At 36.6% G+C, this 19,271-nt stretch overlaps 1 protein-coding gene across 3 annotated transcripts in view; it reads left to right on the top strand.

Moving 5' to 3' along the window:
- The window catches only part of LOC102238153 (rho guanine nucleotide exchange factor 12-like), a 46,048-nt gene that overhangs the window by 15,061 nt on the left and 11,716 nt on the right, over positions 1–19,271 (top strand). The window contains exons 1-20 of one of the 3 annotated variants that reach the window (XM_023342438.1): positions 543–746; positions 840–911; positions 2,084–2,182; positions 2,269–2,318; positions 3,527–3,584; positions 4,375–4,586; positions 5,438–5,542; positions 6,203–6,328; positions 9,907–10,005; positions 10,094–10,204; positions 11,650–11,748; positions 11,841–11,883; positions 13,240–13,345; positions 13,424–13,561; positions 13,727–13,759; positions 15,120–15,234; positions 15,355–15,454; positions 15,552–15,767; positions 15,989–16,136; positions 18,776–18,942. In XM_023342438.1, coding sequence (XP_023198206.1) covers positions 695–746; positions 840–911; positions 2,084–2,182; positions 2,269–2,318; positions 3,527–3,584; positions 4,375–4,586; positions 5,438–5,542; positions 6,203–6,328; positions 9,907–10,005; positions 10,094–10,204; positions 11,650–11,748; positions 11,841–11,883; positions 13,240–13,345; positions 13,424–13,561; positions 13,727–13,759; positions 15,120–15,234; positions 15,355–15,454; positions 15,552–15,767; positions 15,989–16,136; positions 18,776–18,942 — 2,149 coding nt within the window. In that variant the 5' untranslated portion in view covers positions 543–694. Of the gene's footprint in view, positions 1–542; positions 747–839; positions 912–2,083; positions 2,183–2,268; positions 2,319–3,526; positions 3,585–4,374; positions 4,587–5,437; positions 5,543–6,202; positions 6,329–9,906; positions 10,006–10,093; positions 10,205–11,649; positions 11,749–11,840; positions 11,884–13,239; positions 13,346–13,423; positions 13,562–13,726; positions 13,760–15,119; positions 15,235–15,354; positions 15,455–15,551; positions 15,768–15,988; positions 16,137–18,775; positions 18,943–19,271 lie in introns of those variants that run through there. The other 2 variants (XM_014472610.2, XM_023342439.1) reach the window with 2 other exon arrangements.

Genomic DNA, 19,271 nt, shown 5'->3' with positions numbered 1-19,271 from the left:
TAATAAATGAACCTCCACCTTTAAATTCTCACAAAGGTTAAGTCAGTTAAACAACAAATTAGACGAGCATGGAGATGGTTCAGTGTAATTAAGGTTTTATCAAGTAATTCAGACAGGAAATCATAGCATGCTGTTTTGTAGGGCTGAAATGATAAATTCAATTGTGACGAACCAATTGTTAAAATAATTGTCAACTAATATAATAATCTATTATTTGTTAAATGGTGTATACAGACTCTGAAGAAGACCATTTGTTGAAAGAACAACACACAGAGTACTAATTAAGCTAAAACTGTTTTAAAAAAATATATTCATGGCACAAAAAAATCTTTGTAAATCTGTTCTGCTAAGAAATATTCAAAACTTTGAAAACATTTAAATATCGTGTTGTTTTCTGCAGTGCCTGTACAGACGATACAGCTAGTGTTTTATGGGAACTGCATTTCAAGATAAAGCATTCATTTAAATTGTTATTGTACTACTGTATAATGCATCCCTAATTAGAGCTCAACCTTTCTGTCATTTAAAAGACAGAAAGGTTGAGCTCACGTTCAATGTAGGATGGATAAAGTGCAATAAAGTTCTAATTTCTTGTCTTTTGTTGATTAGAGACTTGGAAACAGATTTTTAACAGCATAATCAAAGGGTTGAACCCAGTGCAGTGTAAAAGTGAACCACAACAGCTGAAAATGTAATGAATGCTGTGATTCTGGTCCCCAATCAAATTGAGTCCACTGGACTATCAGGTGTGAAAACAGCCTTAATTTGGGAAAAAATGAAAACATCGTTTCTGTCAGTGATATTTTTTTTCTCTCTCATTTGTCGTCTTTGCTTCACAGGACCCAGAGCATTCTCACAGACAAAAACACAAAGCATGGGAAATCCTCTTAAACACGAGTTTGACCCAACAGGTGAGACAAAGAGATCTCTCTGCACTCTACTTTAACGGCTCACTTTATTAAGAAAGAATTGGCTCGCTGCACTTTTCCCACCGTCTCTTTAGTTTGAATAATGAAATGAATAATCTGTGAGGTTGTTGTGCAGATGTGCAGAGACGCTGTAAGTGTTGGCCCCGTTGTTAGGGTGGTTGCCAGGGTTACGGGGTTGACATTAATCCTTCCTGCCCTTTTGTTCACCCTGAAGTCTTGAGGCTTCTCATGGAGTCCAGAAGACAACCAATTATCCACTCAGCTCTCCCACAGGAGTCTGTATAACTGAAATCCTTCAGTTGCTCTAGTTTGTCCAAATAATATTTTATTAACCATTATATTGTAGATTTAAGGAAGTTTAGACTCTTGCTTTTTATCAGCAGACTTGTATACTTGTAAATGTTTAGAGCAAGGGTGTCCAAACCTTCTGTCACATGGGCCAAAATCGTCGGACCAAAAGTTCTTACAGACCAAAAAAATATAATTTTTGAAAACTAAATGGGAATGAGATCATAGATCCCTAAATCTTTGCAGGGTTCTGGATCAACTGAAGCTGATTGATTGATTTTCTAGGCAGACATGTGAAGACACTGTTGCAGTAATCAATTAGACTAAAGATAAATGTTTGGATAAGTTTCTCTAGTCCCAACAAGAAGTCGGCCTTTTACACAGGTAATAAAAGGCCGACTTCGTAATCTTTTTTTTGTTTCTTTGAAGGTTCAGGTTTGAATGTAAAATAACAAGTTTATTTTTATTTTAGAGAAATAAGAAGAGGATATTTAGCTTATCCATATAGGCAGCTGGAAATTTAAGTCTAGCTTGAAGGTGTTGATTTTTGAGCTAAACTTCTTTCTTCAGTCCATGTCGATGTAAAACTCACCTGGTAATGATGTTTTAACATCTTCCAGTTTACGATCGGATCGGTCCTCAGTGGTTCTTGTTGCTGCTGTTTCTGAAGCTGTGTTTGTTTCAGGCTGTTGATTTGTCATTTCCTGCAGAGTTTTTTTTCCCCAATCGGTAACACCAACAAAAAACCCCCAAAAAACAGGGATCTCAGCTACATCCAGGATGGATTTTTTAAATTTAGGATTTCATTTTAGAGGCTTTTGTAGCATTTGTTCCAATTTTTTATTCATTTGTTGTAAAAATGGCAGGTCTGGTCCAGCGCTGTGTGATTATCCAAAGAGATAAAAATGGCTTTGGTCTGACAGTAAGTGGAGACAACCCTGTGTTTGTGCAGCTGGTGAAGGAAGGTAAGGCTGGAAGAGATGTGGACAAACATTATTGCAGCACATTGATAAAAGCAGCGTCTCTCACTTTGCTTGTTTTTCTGATGCAGATGGAGCTGCAATGAGAGCCGGTGTCCAAACAGGAGATCGGATCATTAAGGTGGGCGTCATGCGTCACTTTAGGCCATTTTTCTTCTCCTTGTTCTAAAAAGGGCTTTTCCTCCCCAGCCATCATGGATGGATGACTTTAGAAAACCCAAGTAAACTATTTACATCGTATGTGTATCAAAATTGACTTCAGTCAAATTAGGCATTTCAGATAGGCAACTTATTTGAAATGCCTAAAGTGATTTGCAACAGAATACTATTAGCTTTGCATTAGCTTATCACTTTTTCCAATTTCAACTATTTAATGTATGTACTATAAGGTAATACAGTTATTACTGTTCTTTTGTTTAATTTCTATGTCATTTCCTCCATTTGATTGCAGCTTATCTAAAATACTGACATACAGTTAGAAACCAGATAAAGTAGCATCAGCTTGTATTAGTCTAGCAGTAGTGTTAGCTTAACATTAGCACCTTTTCGCTTTTATTTCTTTTTATTTTATATTTATGCTGTTTGTGTCCAAACACTTTATAGTGCCATGAACGTTTGCATGCAGTTTTTACATTACTTCCTCCTTAGAGCAACTTATATTAGTAAATGAAAGATTAGCATTAATTTAGTATTAATGTTGTTAGCCTAACAAAGGACTGTTTTCACTTTTCCACCATTTTGTGCTTTCATCTTTTAATGAATTCACAAAATGAAGTAAACTCTGTTAGTTTGTTGGTGTCCAAACATGATACAATCTTTACTCTTAGTTTCATGGATTTTATTTATTTATTTTTTCTTGATATTTCAGCCCAGTAACGACTTGTTTAAAATGGTGAAAGTAAGTTAGAAATTAGCATTAGTTCTTTCTTTAAATCTCTTGCATGTCGAATGTTTTATGAACCTACCTGAGCTCTGTTCTTTGAAACACTTTTTTATGTTAAAATCTAAATGTTGCCTCATTTGATTCAATTGTTTTTGCTAATCAAAGTCGGGGACATTTAACTTATAAAGGAAACTTTGAGGCAGGTTATTTTATTCAAAACTTGCTTAAATAATTGATTTCCACCTCAAATGATGTTGCTTTGGACAAGAATGGAGGAACAAAAAGGCCTTATTGTCCAGGCTTTTTTATTCCATTGTTATGCTTAATGCCAAAGTCTATAGTGTGCCTTCATTTGATTTATGTGTAATGGCATCAACAATGTATCTGCATGCATATCAGAGTCAGCACTTTTAGAAATTAATTCTTAGTTTTTCCTTTTTCAACAGGTTAACGGGACTTTAGTTACTCGTTCAAACCACAAAGAGGTTGTAAAATTAATCAAATGTAAGTATTCGTCTCCTGTTAGTGAATTTTTTTGCATTTAAATTATAAACTTGCTAGAAATGTGGTCAAAGCAACAGTTACGATGTGATGACTGGCTTGTGTTACGTCATGTAAACTTGATTCTATTATTTATTATTATCCCATTATTTCCCTTCTATGATGACCCTTTGAGAAAACTACAGAAGAGGATTAGTGCCACTAAAAAAAATAAAGAATTCTGACTTTTAACAGGTTTATGCACTATTTGAGTCTTAATACTCAAATCTACCTAATCTATTTGAGGCAGGCTTTCACTAACAAAATAATTGACATATTCCTAAGAGTATTTTGTTATTTATTTAGATTTTGACGTATATTGACACAGAATTGGACGTCTGAGATTAAAGTCAGAATTCCGGAACAAAAAAAGTCAGAATTCTGAGAAAAAGGTCAGAATTTTGAGGTTAAAGTCTGAATTCAGGAGAAAAAGTCTAACTCAAAGTTAGAATTTTTTTATTTATTTAGTTTTTTGGTGGCCCTAATCCTCTTCCATAGAAAAACTATTCTTAGAAATAAGTCAATCTAACAAACAGGTCCAGTTATTTTTTTTAGTATGATGCTAAATATTCAGTTACCCCTGAGAAGTTCAAATATATTTAAGCATGTAGAAAACCTTCAGCACCTTACAGCTATATAAACCACTTTATGTGATACGATATAGACACTGTTCATTTTAAATGTGCAGTAAGTTACATATACGTCTTTTAGCCATTTAACTGTTTGATCAGATGTTTTCCTCACTGTCCCTCAGCGGGTTCCTATGTAGCGCTGACGGTGCTGGGGAGGCCTCCAGGCCTTTCCCAAATGCCCCTGGAGGAGGCGCAGGAGCAGGAAGAACATGAAGAAGTCAGCATGCCTCTTCCTCTATCAGCCCCCAACTCACCCGCACTGTTCGGCGCGGAGCGGAGCAGCTTTTTGAGTGGGAGCCCCCAGAACCACAATAACTGCACTCTGTCTGATGGGGTAAGACCACAGCCCAGAGTACCCAGAGACAGTACTCAAGTTGATATGGACTTAGTTTTATCACAATATTTGGCAGTAATATTGTGATAATAAGTGTGACGATAAGAACTATTTATTAGATGTGTTTTAGGTAACTGTATGACTGTAGCTGCATGTCCGTTCACCATATAATTGTGCAAATTAGAATTAGGGAAATGAATTTGCTTGATGGAAACATGGCAATTTTGAAAAAAACTCACATTTTTGATAAAAAGTTTTTGCACTAGGACTAGGTGATTTTTTGGCTGCATCAAAATTAGTGTATATCATAAAACCTCAAGGAAAACACTTTTTTTTCCTCATCACACAAGTCGTGATCAACAACCAGATGTTACTACTGGCAGAAAAGACGAAGAAGACGACAGAAATTCACTGGAGGTTGATGCCGTGGCATGTTGTTTAAATGACTTATTGCTTGAACAAACCTAGTCATGTGTAATTTTATTTTTGTTGAAACACATATTTTCCAAACGGTTACTCAAGTAAATGTAACTGAATAAATGTAACAGAGTTACTATCCAACTCTGCTCCAGACCTACTGCACTGCTATTACTCAATCAAGTTACTGTCACCCAACTAAACTAAAGTTACAACTGAATAATATAATTGACCTATTATGAACGAAATGAAACAGAAAAAGAAAAACTTATAAAGTTGAAAAAGAGGGACTGAAAAAAACCGTGTATCTGTGTCTGTATCTAAATAAAATAAAATAAATTCTGGAGAGAGAGTGAATTTCAGGCAACAAATGACAACACATATTTCACATTAGTGGAAGTTGTTACTTCACGTGAGACTTTCTAATGTTTCAGGACGGAGCTTCGGGGCCCAGGATCCGTGATGAAGATGAGCAAGACGATGGGAGTCTCCTGAAGGAGCAGACCGGTGAAGAAGTGCCACCGACCAGCAGCAATGCTGTAAGTATTGTAACTGGAAATAAATCAGAAATATATTCTAGTGTGGAAATATATGCCTGTCGCAATAAGCAATTAATCAATTAATGGCATGATAAATTAAAATGAGCTTAATCATTTTCATTCTGAGTAGTAATTTTTGAAGGAGAATTTTGTTTACAGAGATATGATCCGTTGTTTTTATGGTTTTGTTTGTGTGTGGTTTTTATTTCCGTTTTATTTATTGCTTCTTATTTAAAATGTCTTTCATCAAGTGATTTCTTGATTAAATAAAATTTGAAAAATGCTTTTTGTATATGTTAACGTTCTCTTTCTTGCTCTGCACTGAAGTGTTGAAGGACAAAGTTCAGAGGCACATGGGTGATTCAATCTCTGCTACTGATTTAAAGCGTGACTTTTTTAAATGGTGCCTCAGCTGGCCAAGAACTAATGTTAGTCACAAGCTGTAGTTAAAACCCTTCTGAAGCTAAACACGGCTAACACAGACTCCTTTATCACAAAAACCCTTTTATCACTGCATCTAAAAATAGCGAAGAAATGGTCCTACTTAGCAATCTCTGGGGATTTCCCAGTATTCAGCACCAGACTAAACAATCACTTGGGTTCAGCTCTTGTGTTTTTTACGTGTGGTGATACATGTGTGTGTATGTGTGTGTGCATCAGACGCACAGCACTCCCGTTCCAGAGGCGTCTGGAAAAAGAGAATCGCCACTTCAGAGTCCGGACGTTTGCCGCCGAGATGACCTGAATTCCTGCTCGTCCCCCGACACTGAAGACGCTCCCGACACTGTAAGAGTTACTCACACACACCTACATACACACACCTCCCATCTCCTTCTCCATCTTAACCCAATTCTGATTTTAAAAATAAACCTTTGAAAATACATGTTCAGTATTACTGAGAATCTTCTTAAGGCTGAGTTGCAAGTTGAAATTCAACAACAGTTTGAGTATTTTTATTTATTTTAAAATTTTACAAAATTCACATTTTGCACATTTTTTCATTTGGGTGTCTACTGCTTCTAAAAACATCCTAAGTGCGTAAAAAACCACCCAGCTGTGTTCTGTAATGTTTATAGGTGTCTGGAAAATGAGCTGTTTAAAAAACCTTCCACATTTAACATAAAAAATTAGCAGGCACTGTCCGCCACCTAGCAACCTCAGCAAAGCACTGCCCATTACCTAGCAACGCCAGTGGAACTCACCCCGTTACCTAGCAACCCACGCTGAGTTCCACAACATTTGGTCAGCTGGTCCTACCACTGCATGAACTTACACATACTGACGGCTACTGGAAAAGACAAGTATTTTGTTGTTGACTTACCATCCAGAAACCGCTTGCTGCATTCTTGTTGTTTGTGCAGGAGGCTCCACTCCTGCTTTTCAAAGAGGTAAGGTTGTATTATCATCAGTTTGCCGCCATTTTCACTTGCAAGTGTAAATGTTGAGGTTGGAGGTGTGACCACCAGCAGCTTATTTCAGGGAATCTACAGGTTAATACAGGATTGATTCATGTCTCCCAATGTAAAAATAAAAAACTTAAGTGTCATGACCTGTCCATGTTTTTTTGTCATTCATTTCAGAAAGTGAAATTCATCTACATATAAGTTCATTACGTCTTTATTTAATATAGTTTTTATAATTGCGACTTAGAGATAATAAAAATTCTAAATTTAATGTCTCAGAAAATTCTGATATGGTGAAAAGTTATAATATGCTCATTGAAAGTTAAGTGGATGGAAGAAAGTGGGAGGTACAACAGACATGGCTTATTAGTTGGGGTTTACGAAAAACCACTAGTAACAAAAAACTACACCTTTCATAAAGAATATAGTATAAAAACACCATGTTATTATGGGATTGGTCGACTTGCCATTTTTTATTAGCTCCTTGTATGCAATCTAACATTAGCAATTAAAAAAGAAAATGTGAAAGTAATTCTTCAACCTTTTGAGTATTATTTTGAGCATATATTTGTTTTACATTAATTTAGTGTTGTGCGTTTATTGAGTAATATACCATACTTTTTTCTGCTGTGGTACTCAAAAAAAAATTTATTTAAACATTTAGCTTCATGTTACAACAATTAGAACTTTAGATAGTTTGGTTGTCTACTAATTCTTCAATTGAAACTAGGAATGTAAATTCCTGACATCTACAGAAAGATGTGCAACATGCTATATAGGCGTTTGAGAAAGGCAGAAGAAAGTCAGACAGAATTAGATGGCTAACATTAGTACGGACTGCATATAAACATCAGGAAACTGAAAGTTCCCATAAAATCTCCAGGGAAGTACTATTTGCTTCTGCATATTTACACACTTCCTGTAAAAGCAGGACCTAGGGAGCCTACTCCCCTTCCGAAAAGCCCACAGTGTGCCCTAATTAGTCAGCTCCAGTGAAGTGATCAAACGCTGCCTCGCTCCAAAAGAAACAGCAACTCTGCTCTGCAAGGCTGCAGCTCAAACATTGGCAGCAACAATTAGGAGCAGAGATTAGTGGGATAAGAATGATGCCGACTGATGCTTAATTATTTTCCTGGGTTTGCCCTGCAACAGTACATAATCACACAAAAACGGTAGTTTGGGTGACCAGTACCTTACTTTCTTGTCTTTTAGAAAAAAAATGTCATAACAATGAAATATAAGAAAAATCTGAATCAAAAAATTGTGTTGCTGAAAGTCACTCATTGCCTTAAACTGTAAACCACTGAAGATTCTGAATTTGACATGAAAGTTTTAAGGAGACATTAAAACTTGTTTTATCTACTTCAAAGTGAAATAACACAAATTAGCTGAGTTTTGGTTAGCAAAAACATTATAAATCCTCATGTCTTGTTCACAAGTTAGTCACAAAATTTACATGCTAGATTCCTGAACTTTTACTGTACATTTCTGGAAAAGTACTGTTATGAAATTTTTTAAAGTAACTTGCAAGCTATTGATAATTTCTATCAGTTAATGTCTATATTCCTTGAAAGTCACCACAAGACTCTGGAAAGTAACCTTCAAGTTATGGGATAGTAGCTAGAATTCAACCTCAATGTTCTGGAATGTAACCTGTACATTTTATGAAGTTACCTGTTAGTCCCTGGTAAATTTGGTAAAAAAATAACCTGTAAGCGCCTAAGGTTTACCGAATGTAGTCTGTGTTTACCAAATAGTTACCTGGTAATCCTTAGAACCCATTATTATTATGATGTCCTATACAATAAAGCTTTGAGTCCTAAATGGAAAAGTGACTAGAAGGTGACCTGTTAGTTCAGAATGTAACTTGCAAGTTTAGCTAACACACTGGACTGTAATATGTAAGCTCTGAAAAGTAACTTTAATGGTTTGAGAAAATAACTTGGCTGTAACCCGTGAATTCAGAATGTCACTAGCATAGCAAGTTCACCAAACATCCTAAGTTTGTAAGTAAAATAAGTGAAAAGTAACGTTTTAGTTCAGAATATAGCTTGCAAGTTTTATGAAGGTTCTGGAATACAACGCATCAGTTTTGGAAAGTAACTTGTAAGTTATGTGAAAGGTTCTAGGATGTAACCATGAAGTTCAGAAGACAATTTGCAAGTTTAGCGAACGTTCTGTAATGTTGCTTTTAAATCATTAGTAAGTAAATGGGATGTAATGTGTAGGTTCAGAATGTAATTTACAAATTGAGTGAACATTCTAGAATATATGAAGTTCTGGAAAGTAACTTGCAAATTATAAGAACATAAGTAGAATGCAACCTTTTAGTTCAGAATGTAACTTGCAAGTTCTGCAAATGTCCTGGAATATAATGTGTGAACAGTTCTGGAAAGTAACTTGTAAGTTATAGGAAAGTAACTAAGATGTAATCTTTAAGGCCAAAATGTAACTTGCACGTTGAGGAAAAATTCTGGACAGTATCTTATAAGTTATGAGAAAGTAACTACAATCTGTTAGTTTAGAAAGTGCCCTTCAAATTCTGTGAATGTACTGGAAAGTAATTCATAATATCAGGGAATGTGAAATGTAAGTAACCTGTTAGGAGAAAAACGACATTTGTCGTCAGTTCCAGAAATAGAACCTCTCTAGAGTTAAAATTGGGTTCAAGATCAAAAACTTGAAGTTCTTTGTAAGTTTGATGAGAGTAACCTGTAAGATCAACGGATGAATTTTCAAATTCCATGAAATTGTTTGAAAGTTACCACTGTATTTCAGAAAGTGAGTGACCTACAATATTCAGAAAAAAGCTGTGGAGAGTAACCTACAAATTCCACAAAGAAACCTTTAAGTTGTGGTATAATACAACCTTCTTGTGCCCATTGTTTTTGAATGACCTGGGTTTTTTTGTGTGTGTTTACAATCTTCAACCCAGCATTTCTTCTTGAATGTGTCAATTAGGACTCCAGTCCTCATTCTTCTGTGGCAAGCCCTCCATACACCGTAAACCCCCAGATAATCGGAGCGGAGGACGACTACTTTGACTATCAACAAGAACAGGTAAAGTTTTAACAACCTGTTTTTACTTTTCACAGAGAAATTAACCACACAATGCTTATCTGATGAACATATTTCTGTTAATCCTCAGATTAACGGCGAGTGCAGCTGTTTTCAGAGTATTGACTTGCTTAAGTCTCGACCTGCTCATCTGGCTGTGTTCCTCCATCATGTGGTGTCCCAGTTCGAGGCTGCTCCTCTGGTACGTTCATAAACACAGATCACTGCCTTGCCTATTATTGGACAGTGCAGTTGTTTGCTCAGAACATTGACAATAATGTTAATAATTGATTTTACAATTAAGGCATACAGAGATACAACATTAAATGGTAATTCATCCGACAAATGTATGATTTAGAAAAACTTTTCTTAAGAATAAACTAATGATTTTCCACATGCCAGCAAATTTCAAAACCTGAAACTTTAACTTGTCGAAGCCTTTCTGAAATGAAAAGGAAGAGAAATGATCATGTTAATTCCCTGTAGCTTCTTGGTGTTTTATATTAAATATCTTGTATTATTTCCCAAAGACCTTCCAAGGAACTTGATGAAGAATTTGCAATATTTGTTTGGAAACGTTTTAAGTTTCCATCCATATGCTGATCATCCAAAGGGGCAGCAAATCAATAAACTAAATAAGTAAATATATGAATATATGTGATAATTTAATCAGACTATAAATAGACACTTTGCATAGTAGATTAAGAATACTCAACAAGTAATCAATTTGTTAAATACTTAAGTAAATGTGAAAAAAAAGATCTAAATTTGTCTTCACAGCACATCAAAGTCTCATGTAGATAAATATTTGTAATTTTTAATGTAATAATTTTAATAAATTTATTAATATTAATATAATAATTTTATAAAACTGAGTTGCAGAATATTATGAGTTTCTGTCAGCCTAACCTTTTAAAGTGGGCTGGTCTAACTCTGAGTTTTACAAGGTGATTGGTTTGCAGGTAAACTGCTGAAGGATTTGACCAATCATGTGGCAGTTTGAATATAGCACCATGAATGGAAAGTGATTACATAAATGCCTTAATGATCATGTATAATTTGTGTGACTAAATCATTTCACTGTATTTAATATATTTTTTGATATATAAATATATATATACATATATGTACAGTATATCATCTTGGGTCTCCATAATTAATGGAAAACGTTTTTAAAAGTATTGTGGTGTGCTGCATGAGTTTGTGATGCTTAAACATAAAGAGGTGCGCATAATATAACCAAATCTTATAAAAAATAACAACCTGGTGGCATTTTAAATTGAAACTGAAATAACAAATGGTCTAAATTAAAACATTTCCTGAACACAGAAAATGTGTTTGTCTGGTGGAATCTGGAAATATGACCTGCTGTGATGGTTTTCATGTACTGTTCAGTTAAATGTGTGGATTACACCTTTTAAACTCCAGGGTTTATTATTGGAAAACAAAATCCGGTTTGACAAATTAAACAGAGATATTGAAAAAACTAACATTTTCCTATGAAAGTAAGTGTACTGTATATAAAGCCTTGTGGGAGGCCATTATTAATGGAGAAATGCTGTTTCCTGACAACATAATATGTTTTTTTTAATTGAGGAAGGAAAGTGGAATAAATTAAAACTCATACAGTGTTTTCTTCCCCGTCAGCTTTGTTATCTCTATGCAGAAATGCACAAACAAACCAGCTCCAAGGAGAGTCGACGCTTCTTTATGGAGTTCCACTCCCTCTTCTTAGATAGAACAGCAGTAAGTTTAATCTCTGTTCTCCTGTTTTCTATTTGATTTCTCTGGTTTGTTGACATAATTCTTACTCATTTACATTTTTTCGTCTTTTCCAGAATCTAAAAGTACCAGTTCCTGAAACAATAGCAGCAGAATTAGGTAAGGGAACCAAACATTAATATAATGCATTTTATAGAATATCTGATGTTTAAACTATTAAAATAGGCAGATATAAGCCTTTTTAGAGTTTTAGGTATTCTTGGATTTTAGGTATTCACGGGTGGCTGTGGTAACCTGGGCTACTCTGTATAAAAGAAAAATCAGCTGAGTAATTACAAAATGCAAGTCCTTCCAGGCTTTTTTGTGATTGTTTTGCAATCGAAATCACTGATTTTGTGGCGCTGCTTTAGAAATATCTGCAAAATGTTTTACTCATTAAACCTCTTCCAAAATCTGCTTACAGAAGAGAAAAGATGAGAAAATAACAAGTAGACAGACATTTTTAAAGAACTTCAATTGGTCACTTTCCGTTACGAACAGACTGTAACTTTAGATCAAGTAGGGCTGAGGCAGCAGGGAGTTAGCTGTAACTTAAACCCAGTGTTTTTATCATTTTTGTGGAAAATTTGCAATAATATCAAAATTAACCATTAGTGAAGAAAACTGTGTGGATCTGTTGATTTTTGCATTCATTTTTGTGATCTCGAAATTGCAAAAAAACTGGAATGTTTGTAATTCCCACCTTGGTAAATCATAAATTAACTTTTTGACATATGATGCTTCCTTGAACAGGTTAAGGTAGGTATGTGGGCTACACGAAACATGTTTATTACTGTTTTCTTGCAGAAAATCATTCTTAGATAATGAGATTTAAGTCTGCTCAGTTCTGCTTATTTTGAGCTCTTTTCTGAATGAGCTGTTTTAGGGCATTTTGTCACTTTAAATCCAAGTAAGCTGCCACTGACCGCACCCCCAGCTCAACATTTACACTCGCTCGTGAGAATTCCTGCAACAGATGCGTAATTATACTTACAACTTAGAAAAGCGGAACTGGTGCCTCCTGCACAACACACAAGAATGCAGCAAGTGGTTTCTGGATGGCAAGTCAACAATTAAACACTTGTCTTTTCCAGCAGCCATTGTACAGCACATGCAGCTGTAAAAACAGCTGACCAAACATACTGTAGCTCAGCTTGTGTTACTAGACTTGGGTTGCTAAGTGACAGTGCAGTGCCCGTTCAAAACATTAACTTATTGCCAAAAAACGGCTGGGTGGGTTGGTTTTTTTAAGCTTTGGTTATTTTTAGAAGAAATGAAGTCCAAAACGAAAGTACAAAAATGTGCAAAATTTGACTGTTACATAATATTTTATTAAATATGTTGCCTCCCTAATGGATGAGTGCATTTTCTTCCCAACAGTTTTATTAAATGTTCTAACTTCATCAGTTCTTTCTGTGAAAGTACAACCTGACTGATGTGACTGTTGACGGTTCTTGTTGGTTGTTTGCGTTTTAGAGAAGCGACGGCTGGAGCTGATCCCAGAGGATCTGTGTAAACAATACACTCAGGTGTTACAAGACTCTCTTCTGTCAGACCTGCTCAAGAACCTGGAGGACTTCAGGTAACATCCACAGGAGAAATGGAAAGGTTTCCCTCAGAGATACCGAAGGGAGGTAAACCGGTGGTCTTTGCGCTGCAGACAGAAGCGCAGCATGGGTCTGACCCTGGCTGAAGACGAGCTGTCTAAGCTGGACTCAGAGCGGGGCAAGGACCAGCCGGCGCTGGAGAAGGAATGCGCCTGTGCAGAACACATCCTCGCCAAGATTGAGGATATCCTGTGAGTGTCTGAGTGCAAACGCTATAAAAATACACTCATTTATTCTCAGATGTTAATGTGTGTGTGGGTGTGTGTGGGCGTGCGTGGACGGGTGTGTGTGTGTGTGCGTGGGTGTGCGTGTGTGTGTGTGTGTGTGTGTGCGTGCGTGTGTATGTGGTGTTGCAGGCCAACGACTCAAGCCTCCGAAGAGGAGAAGTGGTGAGAACAGGGACTTTTTCTTTTCATGCATCATTAGTCAGCTGCTGGGCAGTCAGATGAATCTCGTTTTTGCGAGGTATCTTAGTTTCTGTTCTGCTTTTTCATTTCTAATTGAGGCGCTGCACATTTTATATTGTACTGGATGAAATGCCTGTTTATAAATACCTGTGTTTTACTTGTAAATATCGGTCTACAGTACTGTGCAGAAGCACGTTTAATTCCAACTAAATATTGCTGCAGGAGAAAAATTAAAAGAAATGAGTGGTTTTTTGGAAGTTATTCAGATTTCTTGAGTTTTTGCTTTTTTTCACACTGAAATGCTTGAGATAAACAAAAATATTTCATTATTACACAAATGATCTGAGTTAATAGAAAACAATGGTTTTTAATGAGGGCTATTATGCAAAATGAACTATTTTATAGCTTTGCATCATGCTATATTCCCTCGTCAAAAAATGTATCTGGAATGTTGCCTTGATTCTTTCCTGCATCTTTGAGAAATCCTTTAATCTCCATGGCAACCATTCCGGGGTGCCTAAGCGCTTGCTCTCACAAAGTGCTGCCTATTTACACAAAGGTTCTCCTCAGACCTGCAGTCTGTCGCGAGGCTTCTGCCTCACAGACCATTACTCCCACACTCAGCTCCTCCAGACTAGTGGCAGCAGCAATTAGCTAACACCTGGTGGAGCTGCGAGTTTGACGGGTTCTTAAAAGCAGCTCTGGGATCATGGAGAAGCATTGTAGTGATGAAGTTGTGAATGGGGGAAAGAGTAGGAGGTTTTTAAAGGCCTAAAGAGTCCCACTTTTCTCCACTATCCATCATTTGTTCTTTCTGTCATTCGTTCTTTTCTATCTGTTCTTTCTGTTATTTGTTCATTAGTTCTGCCAGAGTTTGATTGTTTGTTCCTTCTATCATTTGTTCTATCCCTTGCCCTACTGTTCTGTCTGTCTTTCTATCTTTTTCTGCAGAAGAAACAGCCTCTACAGTCACAGAATTAGGTGACGAGGGATATTAAAAAACTGGACCGTTTTTTGGTCTTTTTTATAGTTTTTTTTTTTTAACATGAAATTAAATTTTAGACATTTTGAGCTTCTAGTCATATGTTTTTTTTGACCCTACTATCAGATAAACAACTTGCGCTCTAAAACAAGAATCAAATAAATGTGTGTTTTCCTTGGTTTCTGATAAAAACATAATTACATAAACTTTGAAAGCAGCGCTTTGTAGTTACTCTACTTATCTTTGATGATTTGAAACATTTAAGTGTCAAAACAGTAAAAACAGTATTTAAGGATGCAAATATTTTTTCACAGCACTTGATATCCGTATATTACCTAACATTGAGCCTAATTTGTGCAGCCAAGCTATGCAGTATGTGATTCTGACTTACATGAAGCATCTTGGGGTGAAAGTGAAGGAGCCTCGCGGTCTTGAACAAAAACGTGCACGCATCACCTTCCTGCCCAAGATTAAGGTACAGCCTCCTTATTCTCATAATTTTCACTGATTCTGTGAAGAAAGTGAATTCACCTTTTCATTCAACGGTCTTATGATCGTACCTTTATTTATTTATTTTTTATTGTTTTGCACGTAGAGAGGAAGCAAACCTGAGAAAGATGGTGATTGGAAGAAGCCTCGGTTTCCCAACCTCCTTGTTCCCCCTCGACGTTTGAGCAGAGTGGACTCCACTTTGGGTAAGGAAAAACTTTTATACTGGTCTCATTACCTGTGATCATTAATATATACGAAAATACTGCAGTTCACATGTTTGCATGTGTTGTCTCTGTGCAGTGGTTAAGTCTGTGGAGCTCAATAAGCAGCGCTCTCCGAAGTTCTCTCAGCCGGCCTTCATCATCCCTGAACCAGCCGACCATCCTGCCTCGAACCCTGGACGCAGCCGAGCCAATCAGCTCAGCCAGGGGTCGGACACCAGCACCCAGTACACCATCTCTGTCGCCTCCCTGGGTCCCAGCTCCGCCGACTCGACTGGACAAGAAACAGACACCAGTAAGATTTCTTTGCTTCTTGTTCATTTGCAGGTTTAAGAAAACTTGTAATTTTCTGAGTTACAGAAGATTACAGCAGTTACATCAATGCTAAAGTTAATGCTATCTGGTTAATGAAAAACTGTGATATTATTTAATTAAACAGAAGCTACAAACCCATTCTGGACCATATGGTTTTTATGCTTTTTATGTATTTTTACTTTTTTTGCCTTTTCCATGCAGGTGTCTCTCCATTTTGCATCCAGTCGAGACTCAGTGACGGCCTGCAGGCTGCAGAACACCAGGACAGCCTCTCTAGTCCAATCAGCACTCAGTTTGACTTCAGCCCGTCCAGTGTTGACCATCGAGAGGACGACCAGGATGCCTTCAGGTAAGTTTTCCCCTGAGCAGTCTTTAATAGATGAGACATGCAGCAGCTCTTTTGGTGACATGTATCCCTATGAACCTAAGACAAAGTTGACAATGTTTGATTACACCGCTAGGAAAACTTTTGAATATTATTATTTAAAAAGTGACCTATCATGTTTCCTTGAACAGGTTATGACTATACAAAACATGTTCATTAAATTTCTTTGCGCAAAATCAGTCTTGGATAATGAAATTATCTATGAAATTATAAAATATTCAGTTTTTTCATTCCTTTCAGAATGAGCTGTTTTAGGGCTCTGTTTGTACTCACCTGAAAATGGCTGCAAATACATGTGCAGTTGTACAACCATACATCTTTGAAAAGCCTTACACCGTGTTTCAAATTATTATGCAAGTCATATTTTCTCAGATTTTCTTAAATGGTCAATGCAAATGATGGTCAGTATAATTTTCAAGACATGAACTATTACAGTATAAATCAATTTTTACTGAACAAAGCTCCCAATGAGAACAGTATTTTTTTCAAAAATAAAAAACTCAAAATGCATTGTTCCAAATTATTATGCACAGCAGATTTTCTAAACATTTTATGGATTATGAAGAACTGCAAACAGTCATTCTTTGAATGTGCAGCATTAAGTGGTTACATGTACTAAAATCAAAAGCTATTTCAATCAAAAACATCTTAACAGACCAAGTTACATGTTAACATAGAACCTTCTTTGATATCACAGCACAATTCTTGCATCCATTGAACTTGTGAGTTTGTGGAAAGTTTCTGCTTGAATTTCTTTGCAGGATGTCAGAAAACCTTCCCAGAGCTGCTGGTTTGATATGAACTCAGATCTTCTGCTTGAGGAAACTCCAAAGGTTCTCAATAGGGTTGAGGTCAGAGGTCAGAGGAGGATGGTGACCACACCATGAGTTTCTGCCCTTTTATGCCCATAGCAGCCAATGATACAGTGATATTCCTTGCAGCATGAGATGGTGCATTGTTATGCATGAAGATGAGTTTGCTACTGAAGGTGCGGCTCTTCTTTTTGATCCATGAAAGAAAGTGATCAGTCAAAGTCCATATACTTAACCTATAACCTCATAGATACAGGTTAAAGTCAAAACAGAAAATGACTTTGCTGAGGTCATTTTCACACCTTCATGGACTCTGAAGGGGTCGGCCAGCTCTCTCTCTCTCTCTCTCTCTATCCATGATTTTAGCCCAAAGCATGACTCCACCACCTCCTTGCTGACGTCACAGCCATGTTGGGATGTGGTGGCCATCCACCACCAATCCACTACTGCGTCCATCTGGACCATCCAGGGTTGCACAGCAGTCATCAGTGAACAAGTCTGTTTGAAAATTAATCTTCATGTACGGTTGGGCCCACTGAGACCGTTTCTGCTTGTGAGCTCTGGTTAGCAGTGGCCCAATAGTAGGTTGATGCACCACAAGCCTCTGGAGGATCCTCCACCTTGAGGTTCCAGAGGCTCCAGCAGCTTCAAATAACTGTTTGCTGCTTTGTTAGGGCATTTTAACAGCTGCTCTCTTAATCCTATGAATTTGTCTAACAGAAACCTTCCTCATTAAGTCTTTATCTGTACAAACGCATCTTTGTTCTGAATCAGCCACAAATCTCTTCTCAGTACAATAACGCTTCAGTTTTCTTTAAATATCTAATGTTTTTATACCTTGTCATACGGCGTTGCACTATCTGATGATTTTCGTCAGCAGAGAGATTCTTTCTCTTTTCCATATTGCTTGAAACCTGTGGCCTGCTTAATAATGTGGAACATCCTTATTAAGTAGATTTTCTTTAATTGAGCTCAGCAGACAAACTAATCAACCAGCTCTCTGAAATTAATTATAGTGATTCAAAGAGCCCTGACACACAATATCATCTATATATGTAATAGCACAACAAAAAATGTAATCTTTATGACACTTAAATCCAGTTTGCATAATAATTTGGAACATGGTGTAGTGGAGCCTCCCACACAACCAACAAGAATGCACCAAGTGGTTTCTGGACAAAACACTTGTCTTTTCCAGCAGCAGTTGACCAAACATGATATAACTCCTCTTGAGTTGCTAGGTAACGGCACAGTGTGACTCAATAATTTAGAGGTTTTTGAAACGGCTCATTTTCCAGACACAAAAAAGCATTAACTCGTTGCCAAAAACAGCAAGGCTTTTTAAGTGATTTGGCTTGATTTATTAAAACCTTCTTCGTCTGTAAATATGTTCTACCAGAACTCCTCAAGTGGACGTTTCAGCTTCACTTGGTTCAAATTCTGTAAAAAAAAATTCTTCTATTAAGCACTTTTTACTACTCAAGTATTAATTGGTTTATGCAAAATTAATCAGCAGATCAGTTGGAAACTGATATTAGGAATGCTATGTTGATGTATTTTAGGCAATAAAATTATTATTTGTTCATGTGCATCTTTTAATGTATTTTTAATTTTGCATAATACAAGCTTCAAATGAAACATCTGCAGCATGTGCAAATCTTTTTCTCCGATTAGTTGTCAGAATAATCAATCGAGTAACTATAATAATAATTAGCTGCAGTCCTAAAATATTTTGTCAGCTAATGTTTTCTTCTTGTAAAGTGTTCTACAATAGTTTCTGTCTGGCAACAGGATGGAAATTCAGCCCACGGTGGGTTCAGCTGACTTCCAGAGCGAGGACGACCAGGCAGGAGAGGTGGAGAGTGAGGAGGACCCTCTGAACTGGCAGAAACTCGTCCCTCGAGGCGTCTTGGCGAGTCTCACTTCAAAGGAGATCAAACGACAGGAAGTCATCAACGGTGAGGCGACAGCGTTTTCACAATAAAGCATCATTAACATCAAAATTAGGCAATGTTGGTAAGTTTTTTTGTTTTTTCCTTATATATCGGCATCAGTCCCAGAAGTAAAACTGGACCAATATTAAAAACAGATGTTTATTTCCATCTTGTTGCTTATAAATATATATAAAAAATATATACATTTTAAGTGTGAAAATGTCTGCAAATATGCTCTACCCAGAACTCTTCCAGTTGCAGTTTTAACTTCACCTGGCTCAAGTTCTGTAAAAAATAAAAATAATGTTTTCTATTAAGCCCCCAATTATTAATTGGGTGATCCAAACAATAAT

Source organism: Xiphophorus maculatus, chromosome 11 (assembly GCF_002775205.1).
Source record: "Xiphophorus maculatus strain JP 163 A chromosome 11, X_maculatus-5.0-male, whole genome shotgun sequence".
Classification (NCBI taxonomy): Eukaryota; Metazoa; Chordata; class Actinopteri; order Cyprinodontiformes; family Poeciliidae; genus Xiphophorus; species Xiphophorus maculatus.
The sequence above is the reverse complement of the archived record's forward strand: the minus strand, read 5'-3'. Positions and strand labels throughout refer to the sequence as shown.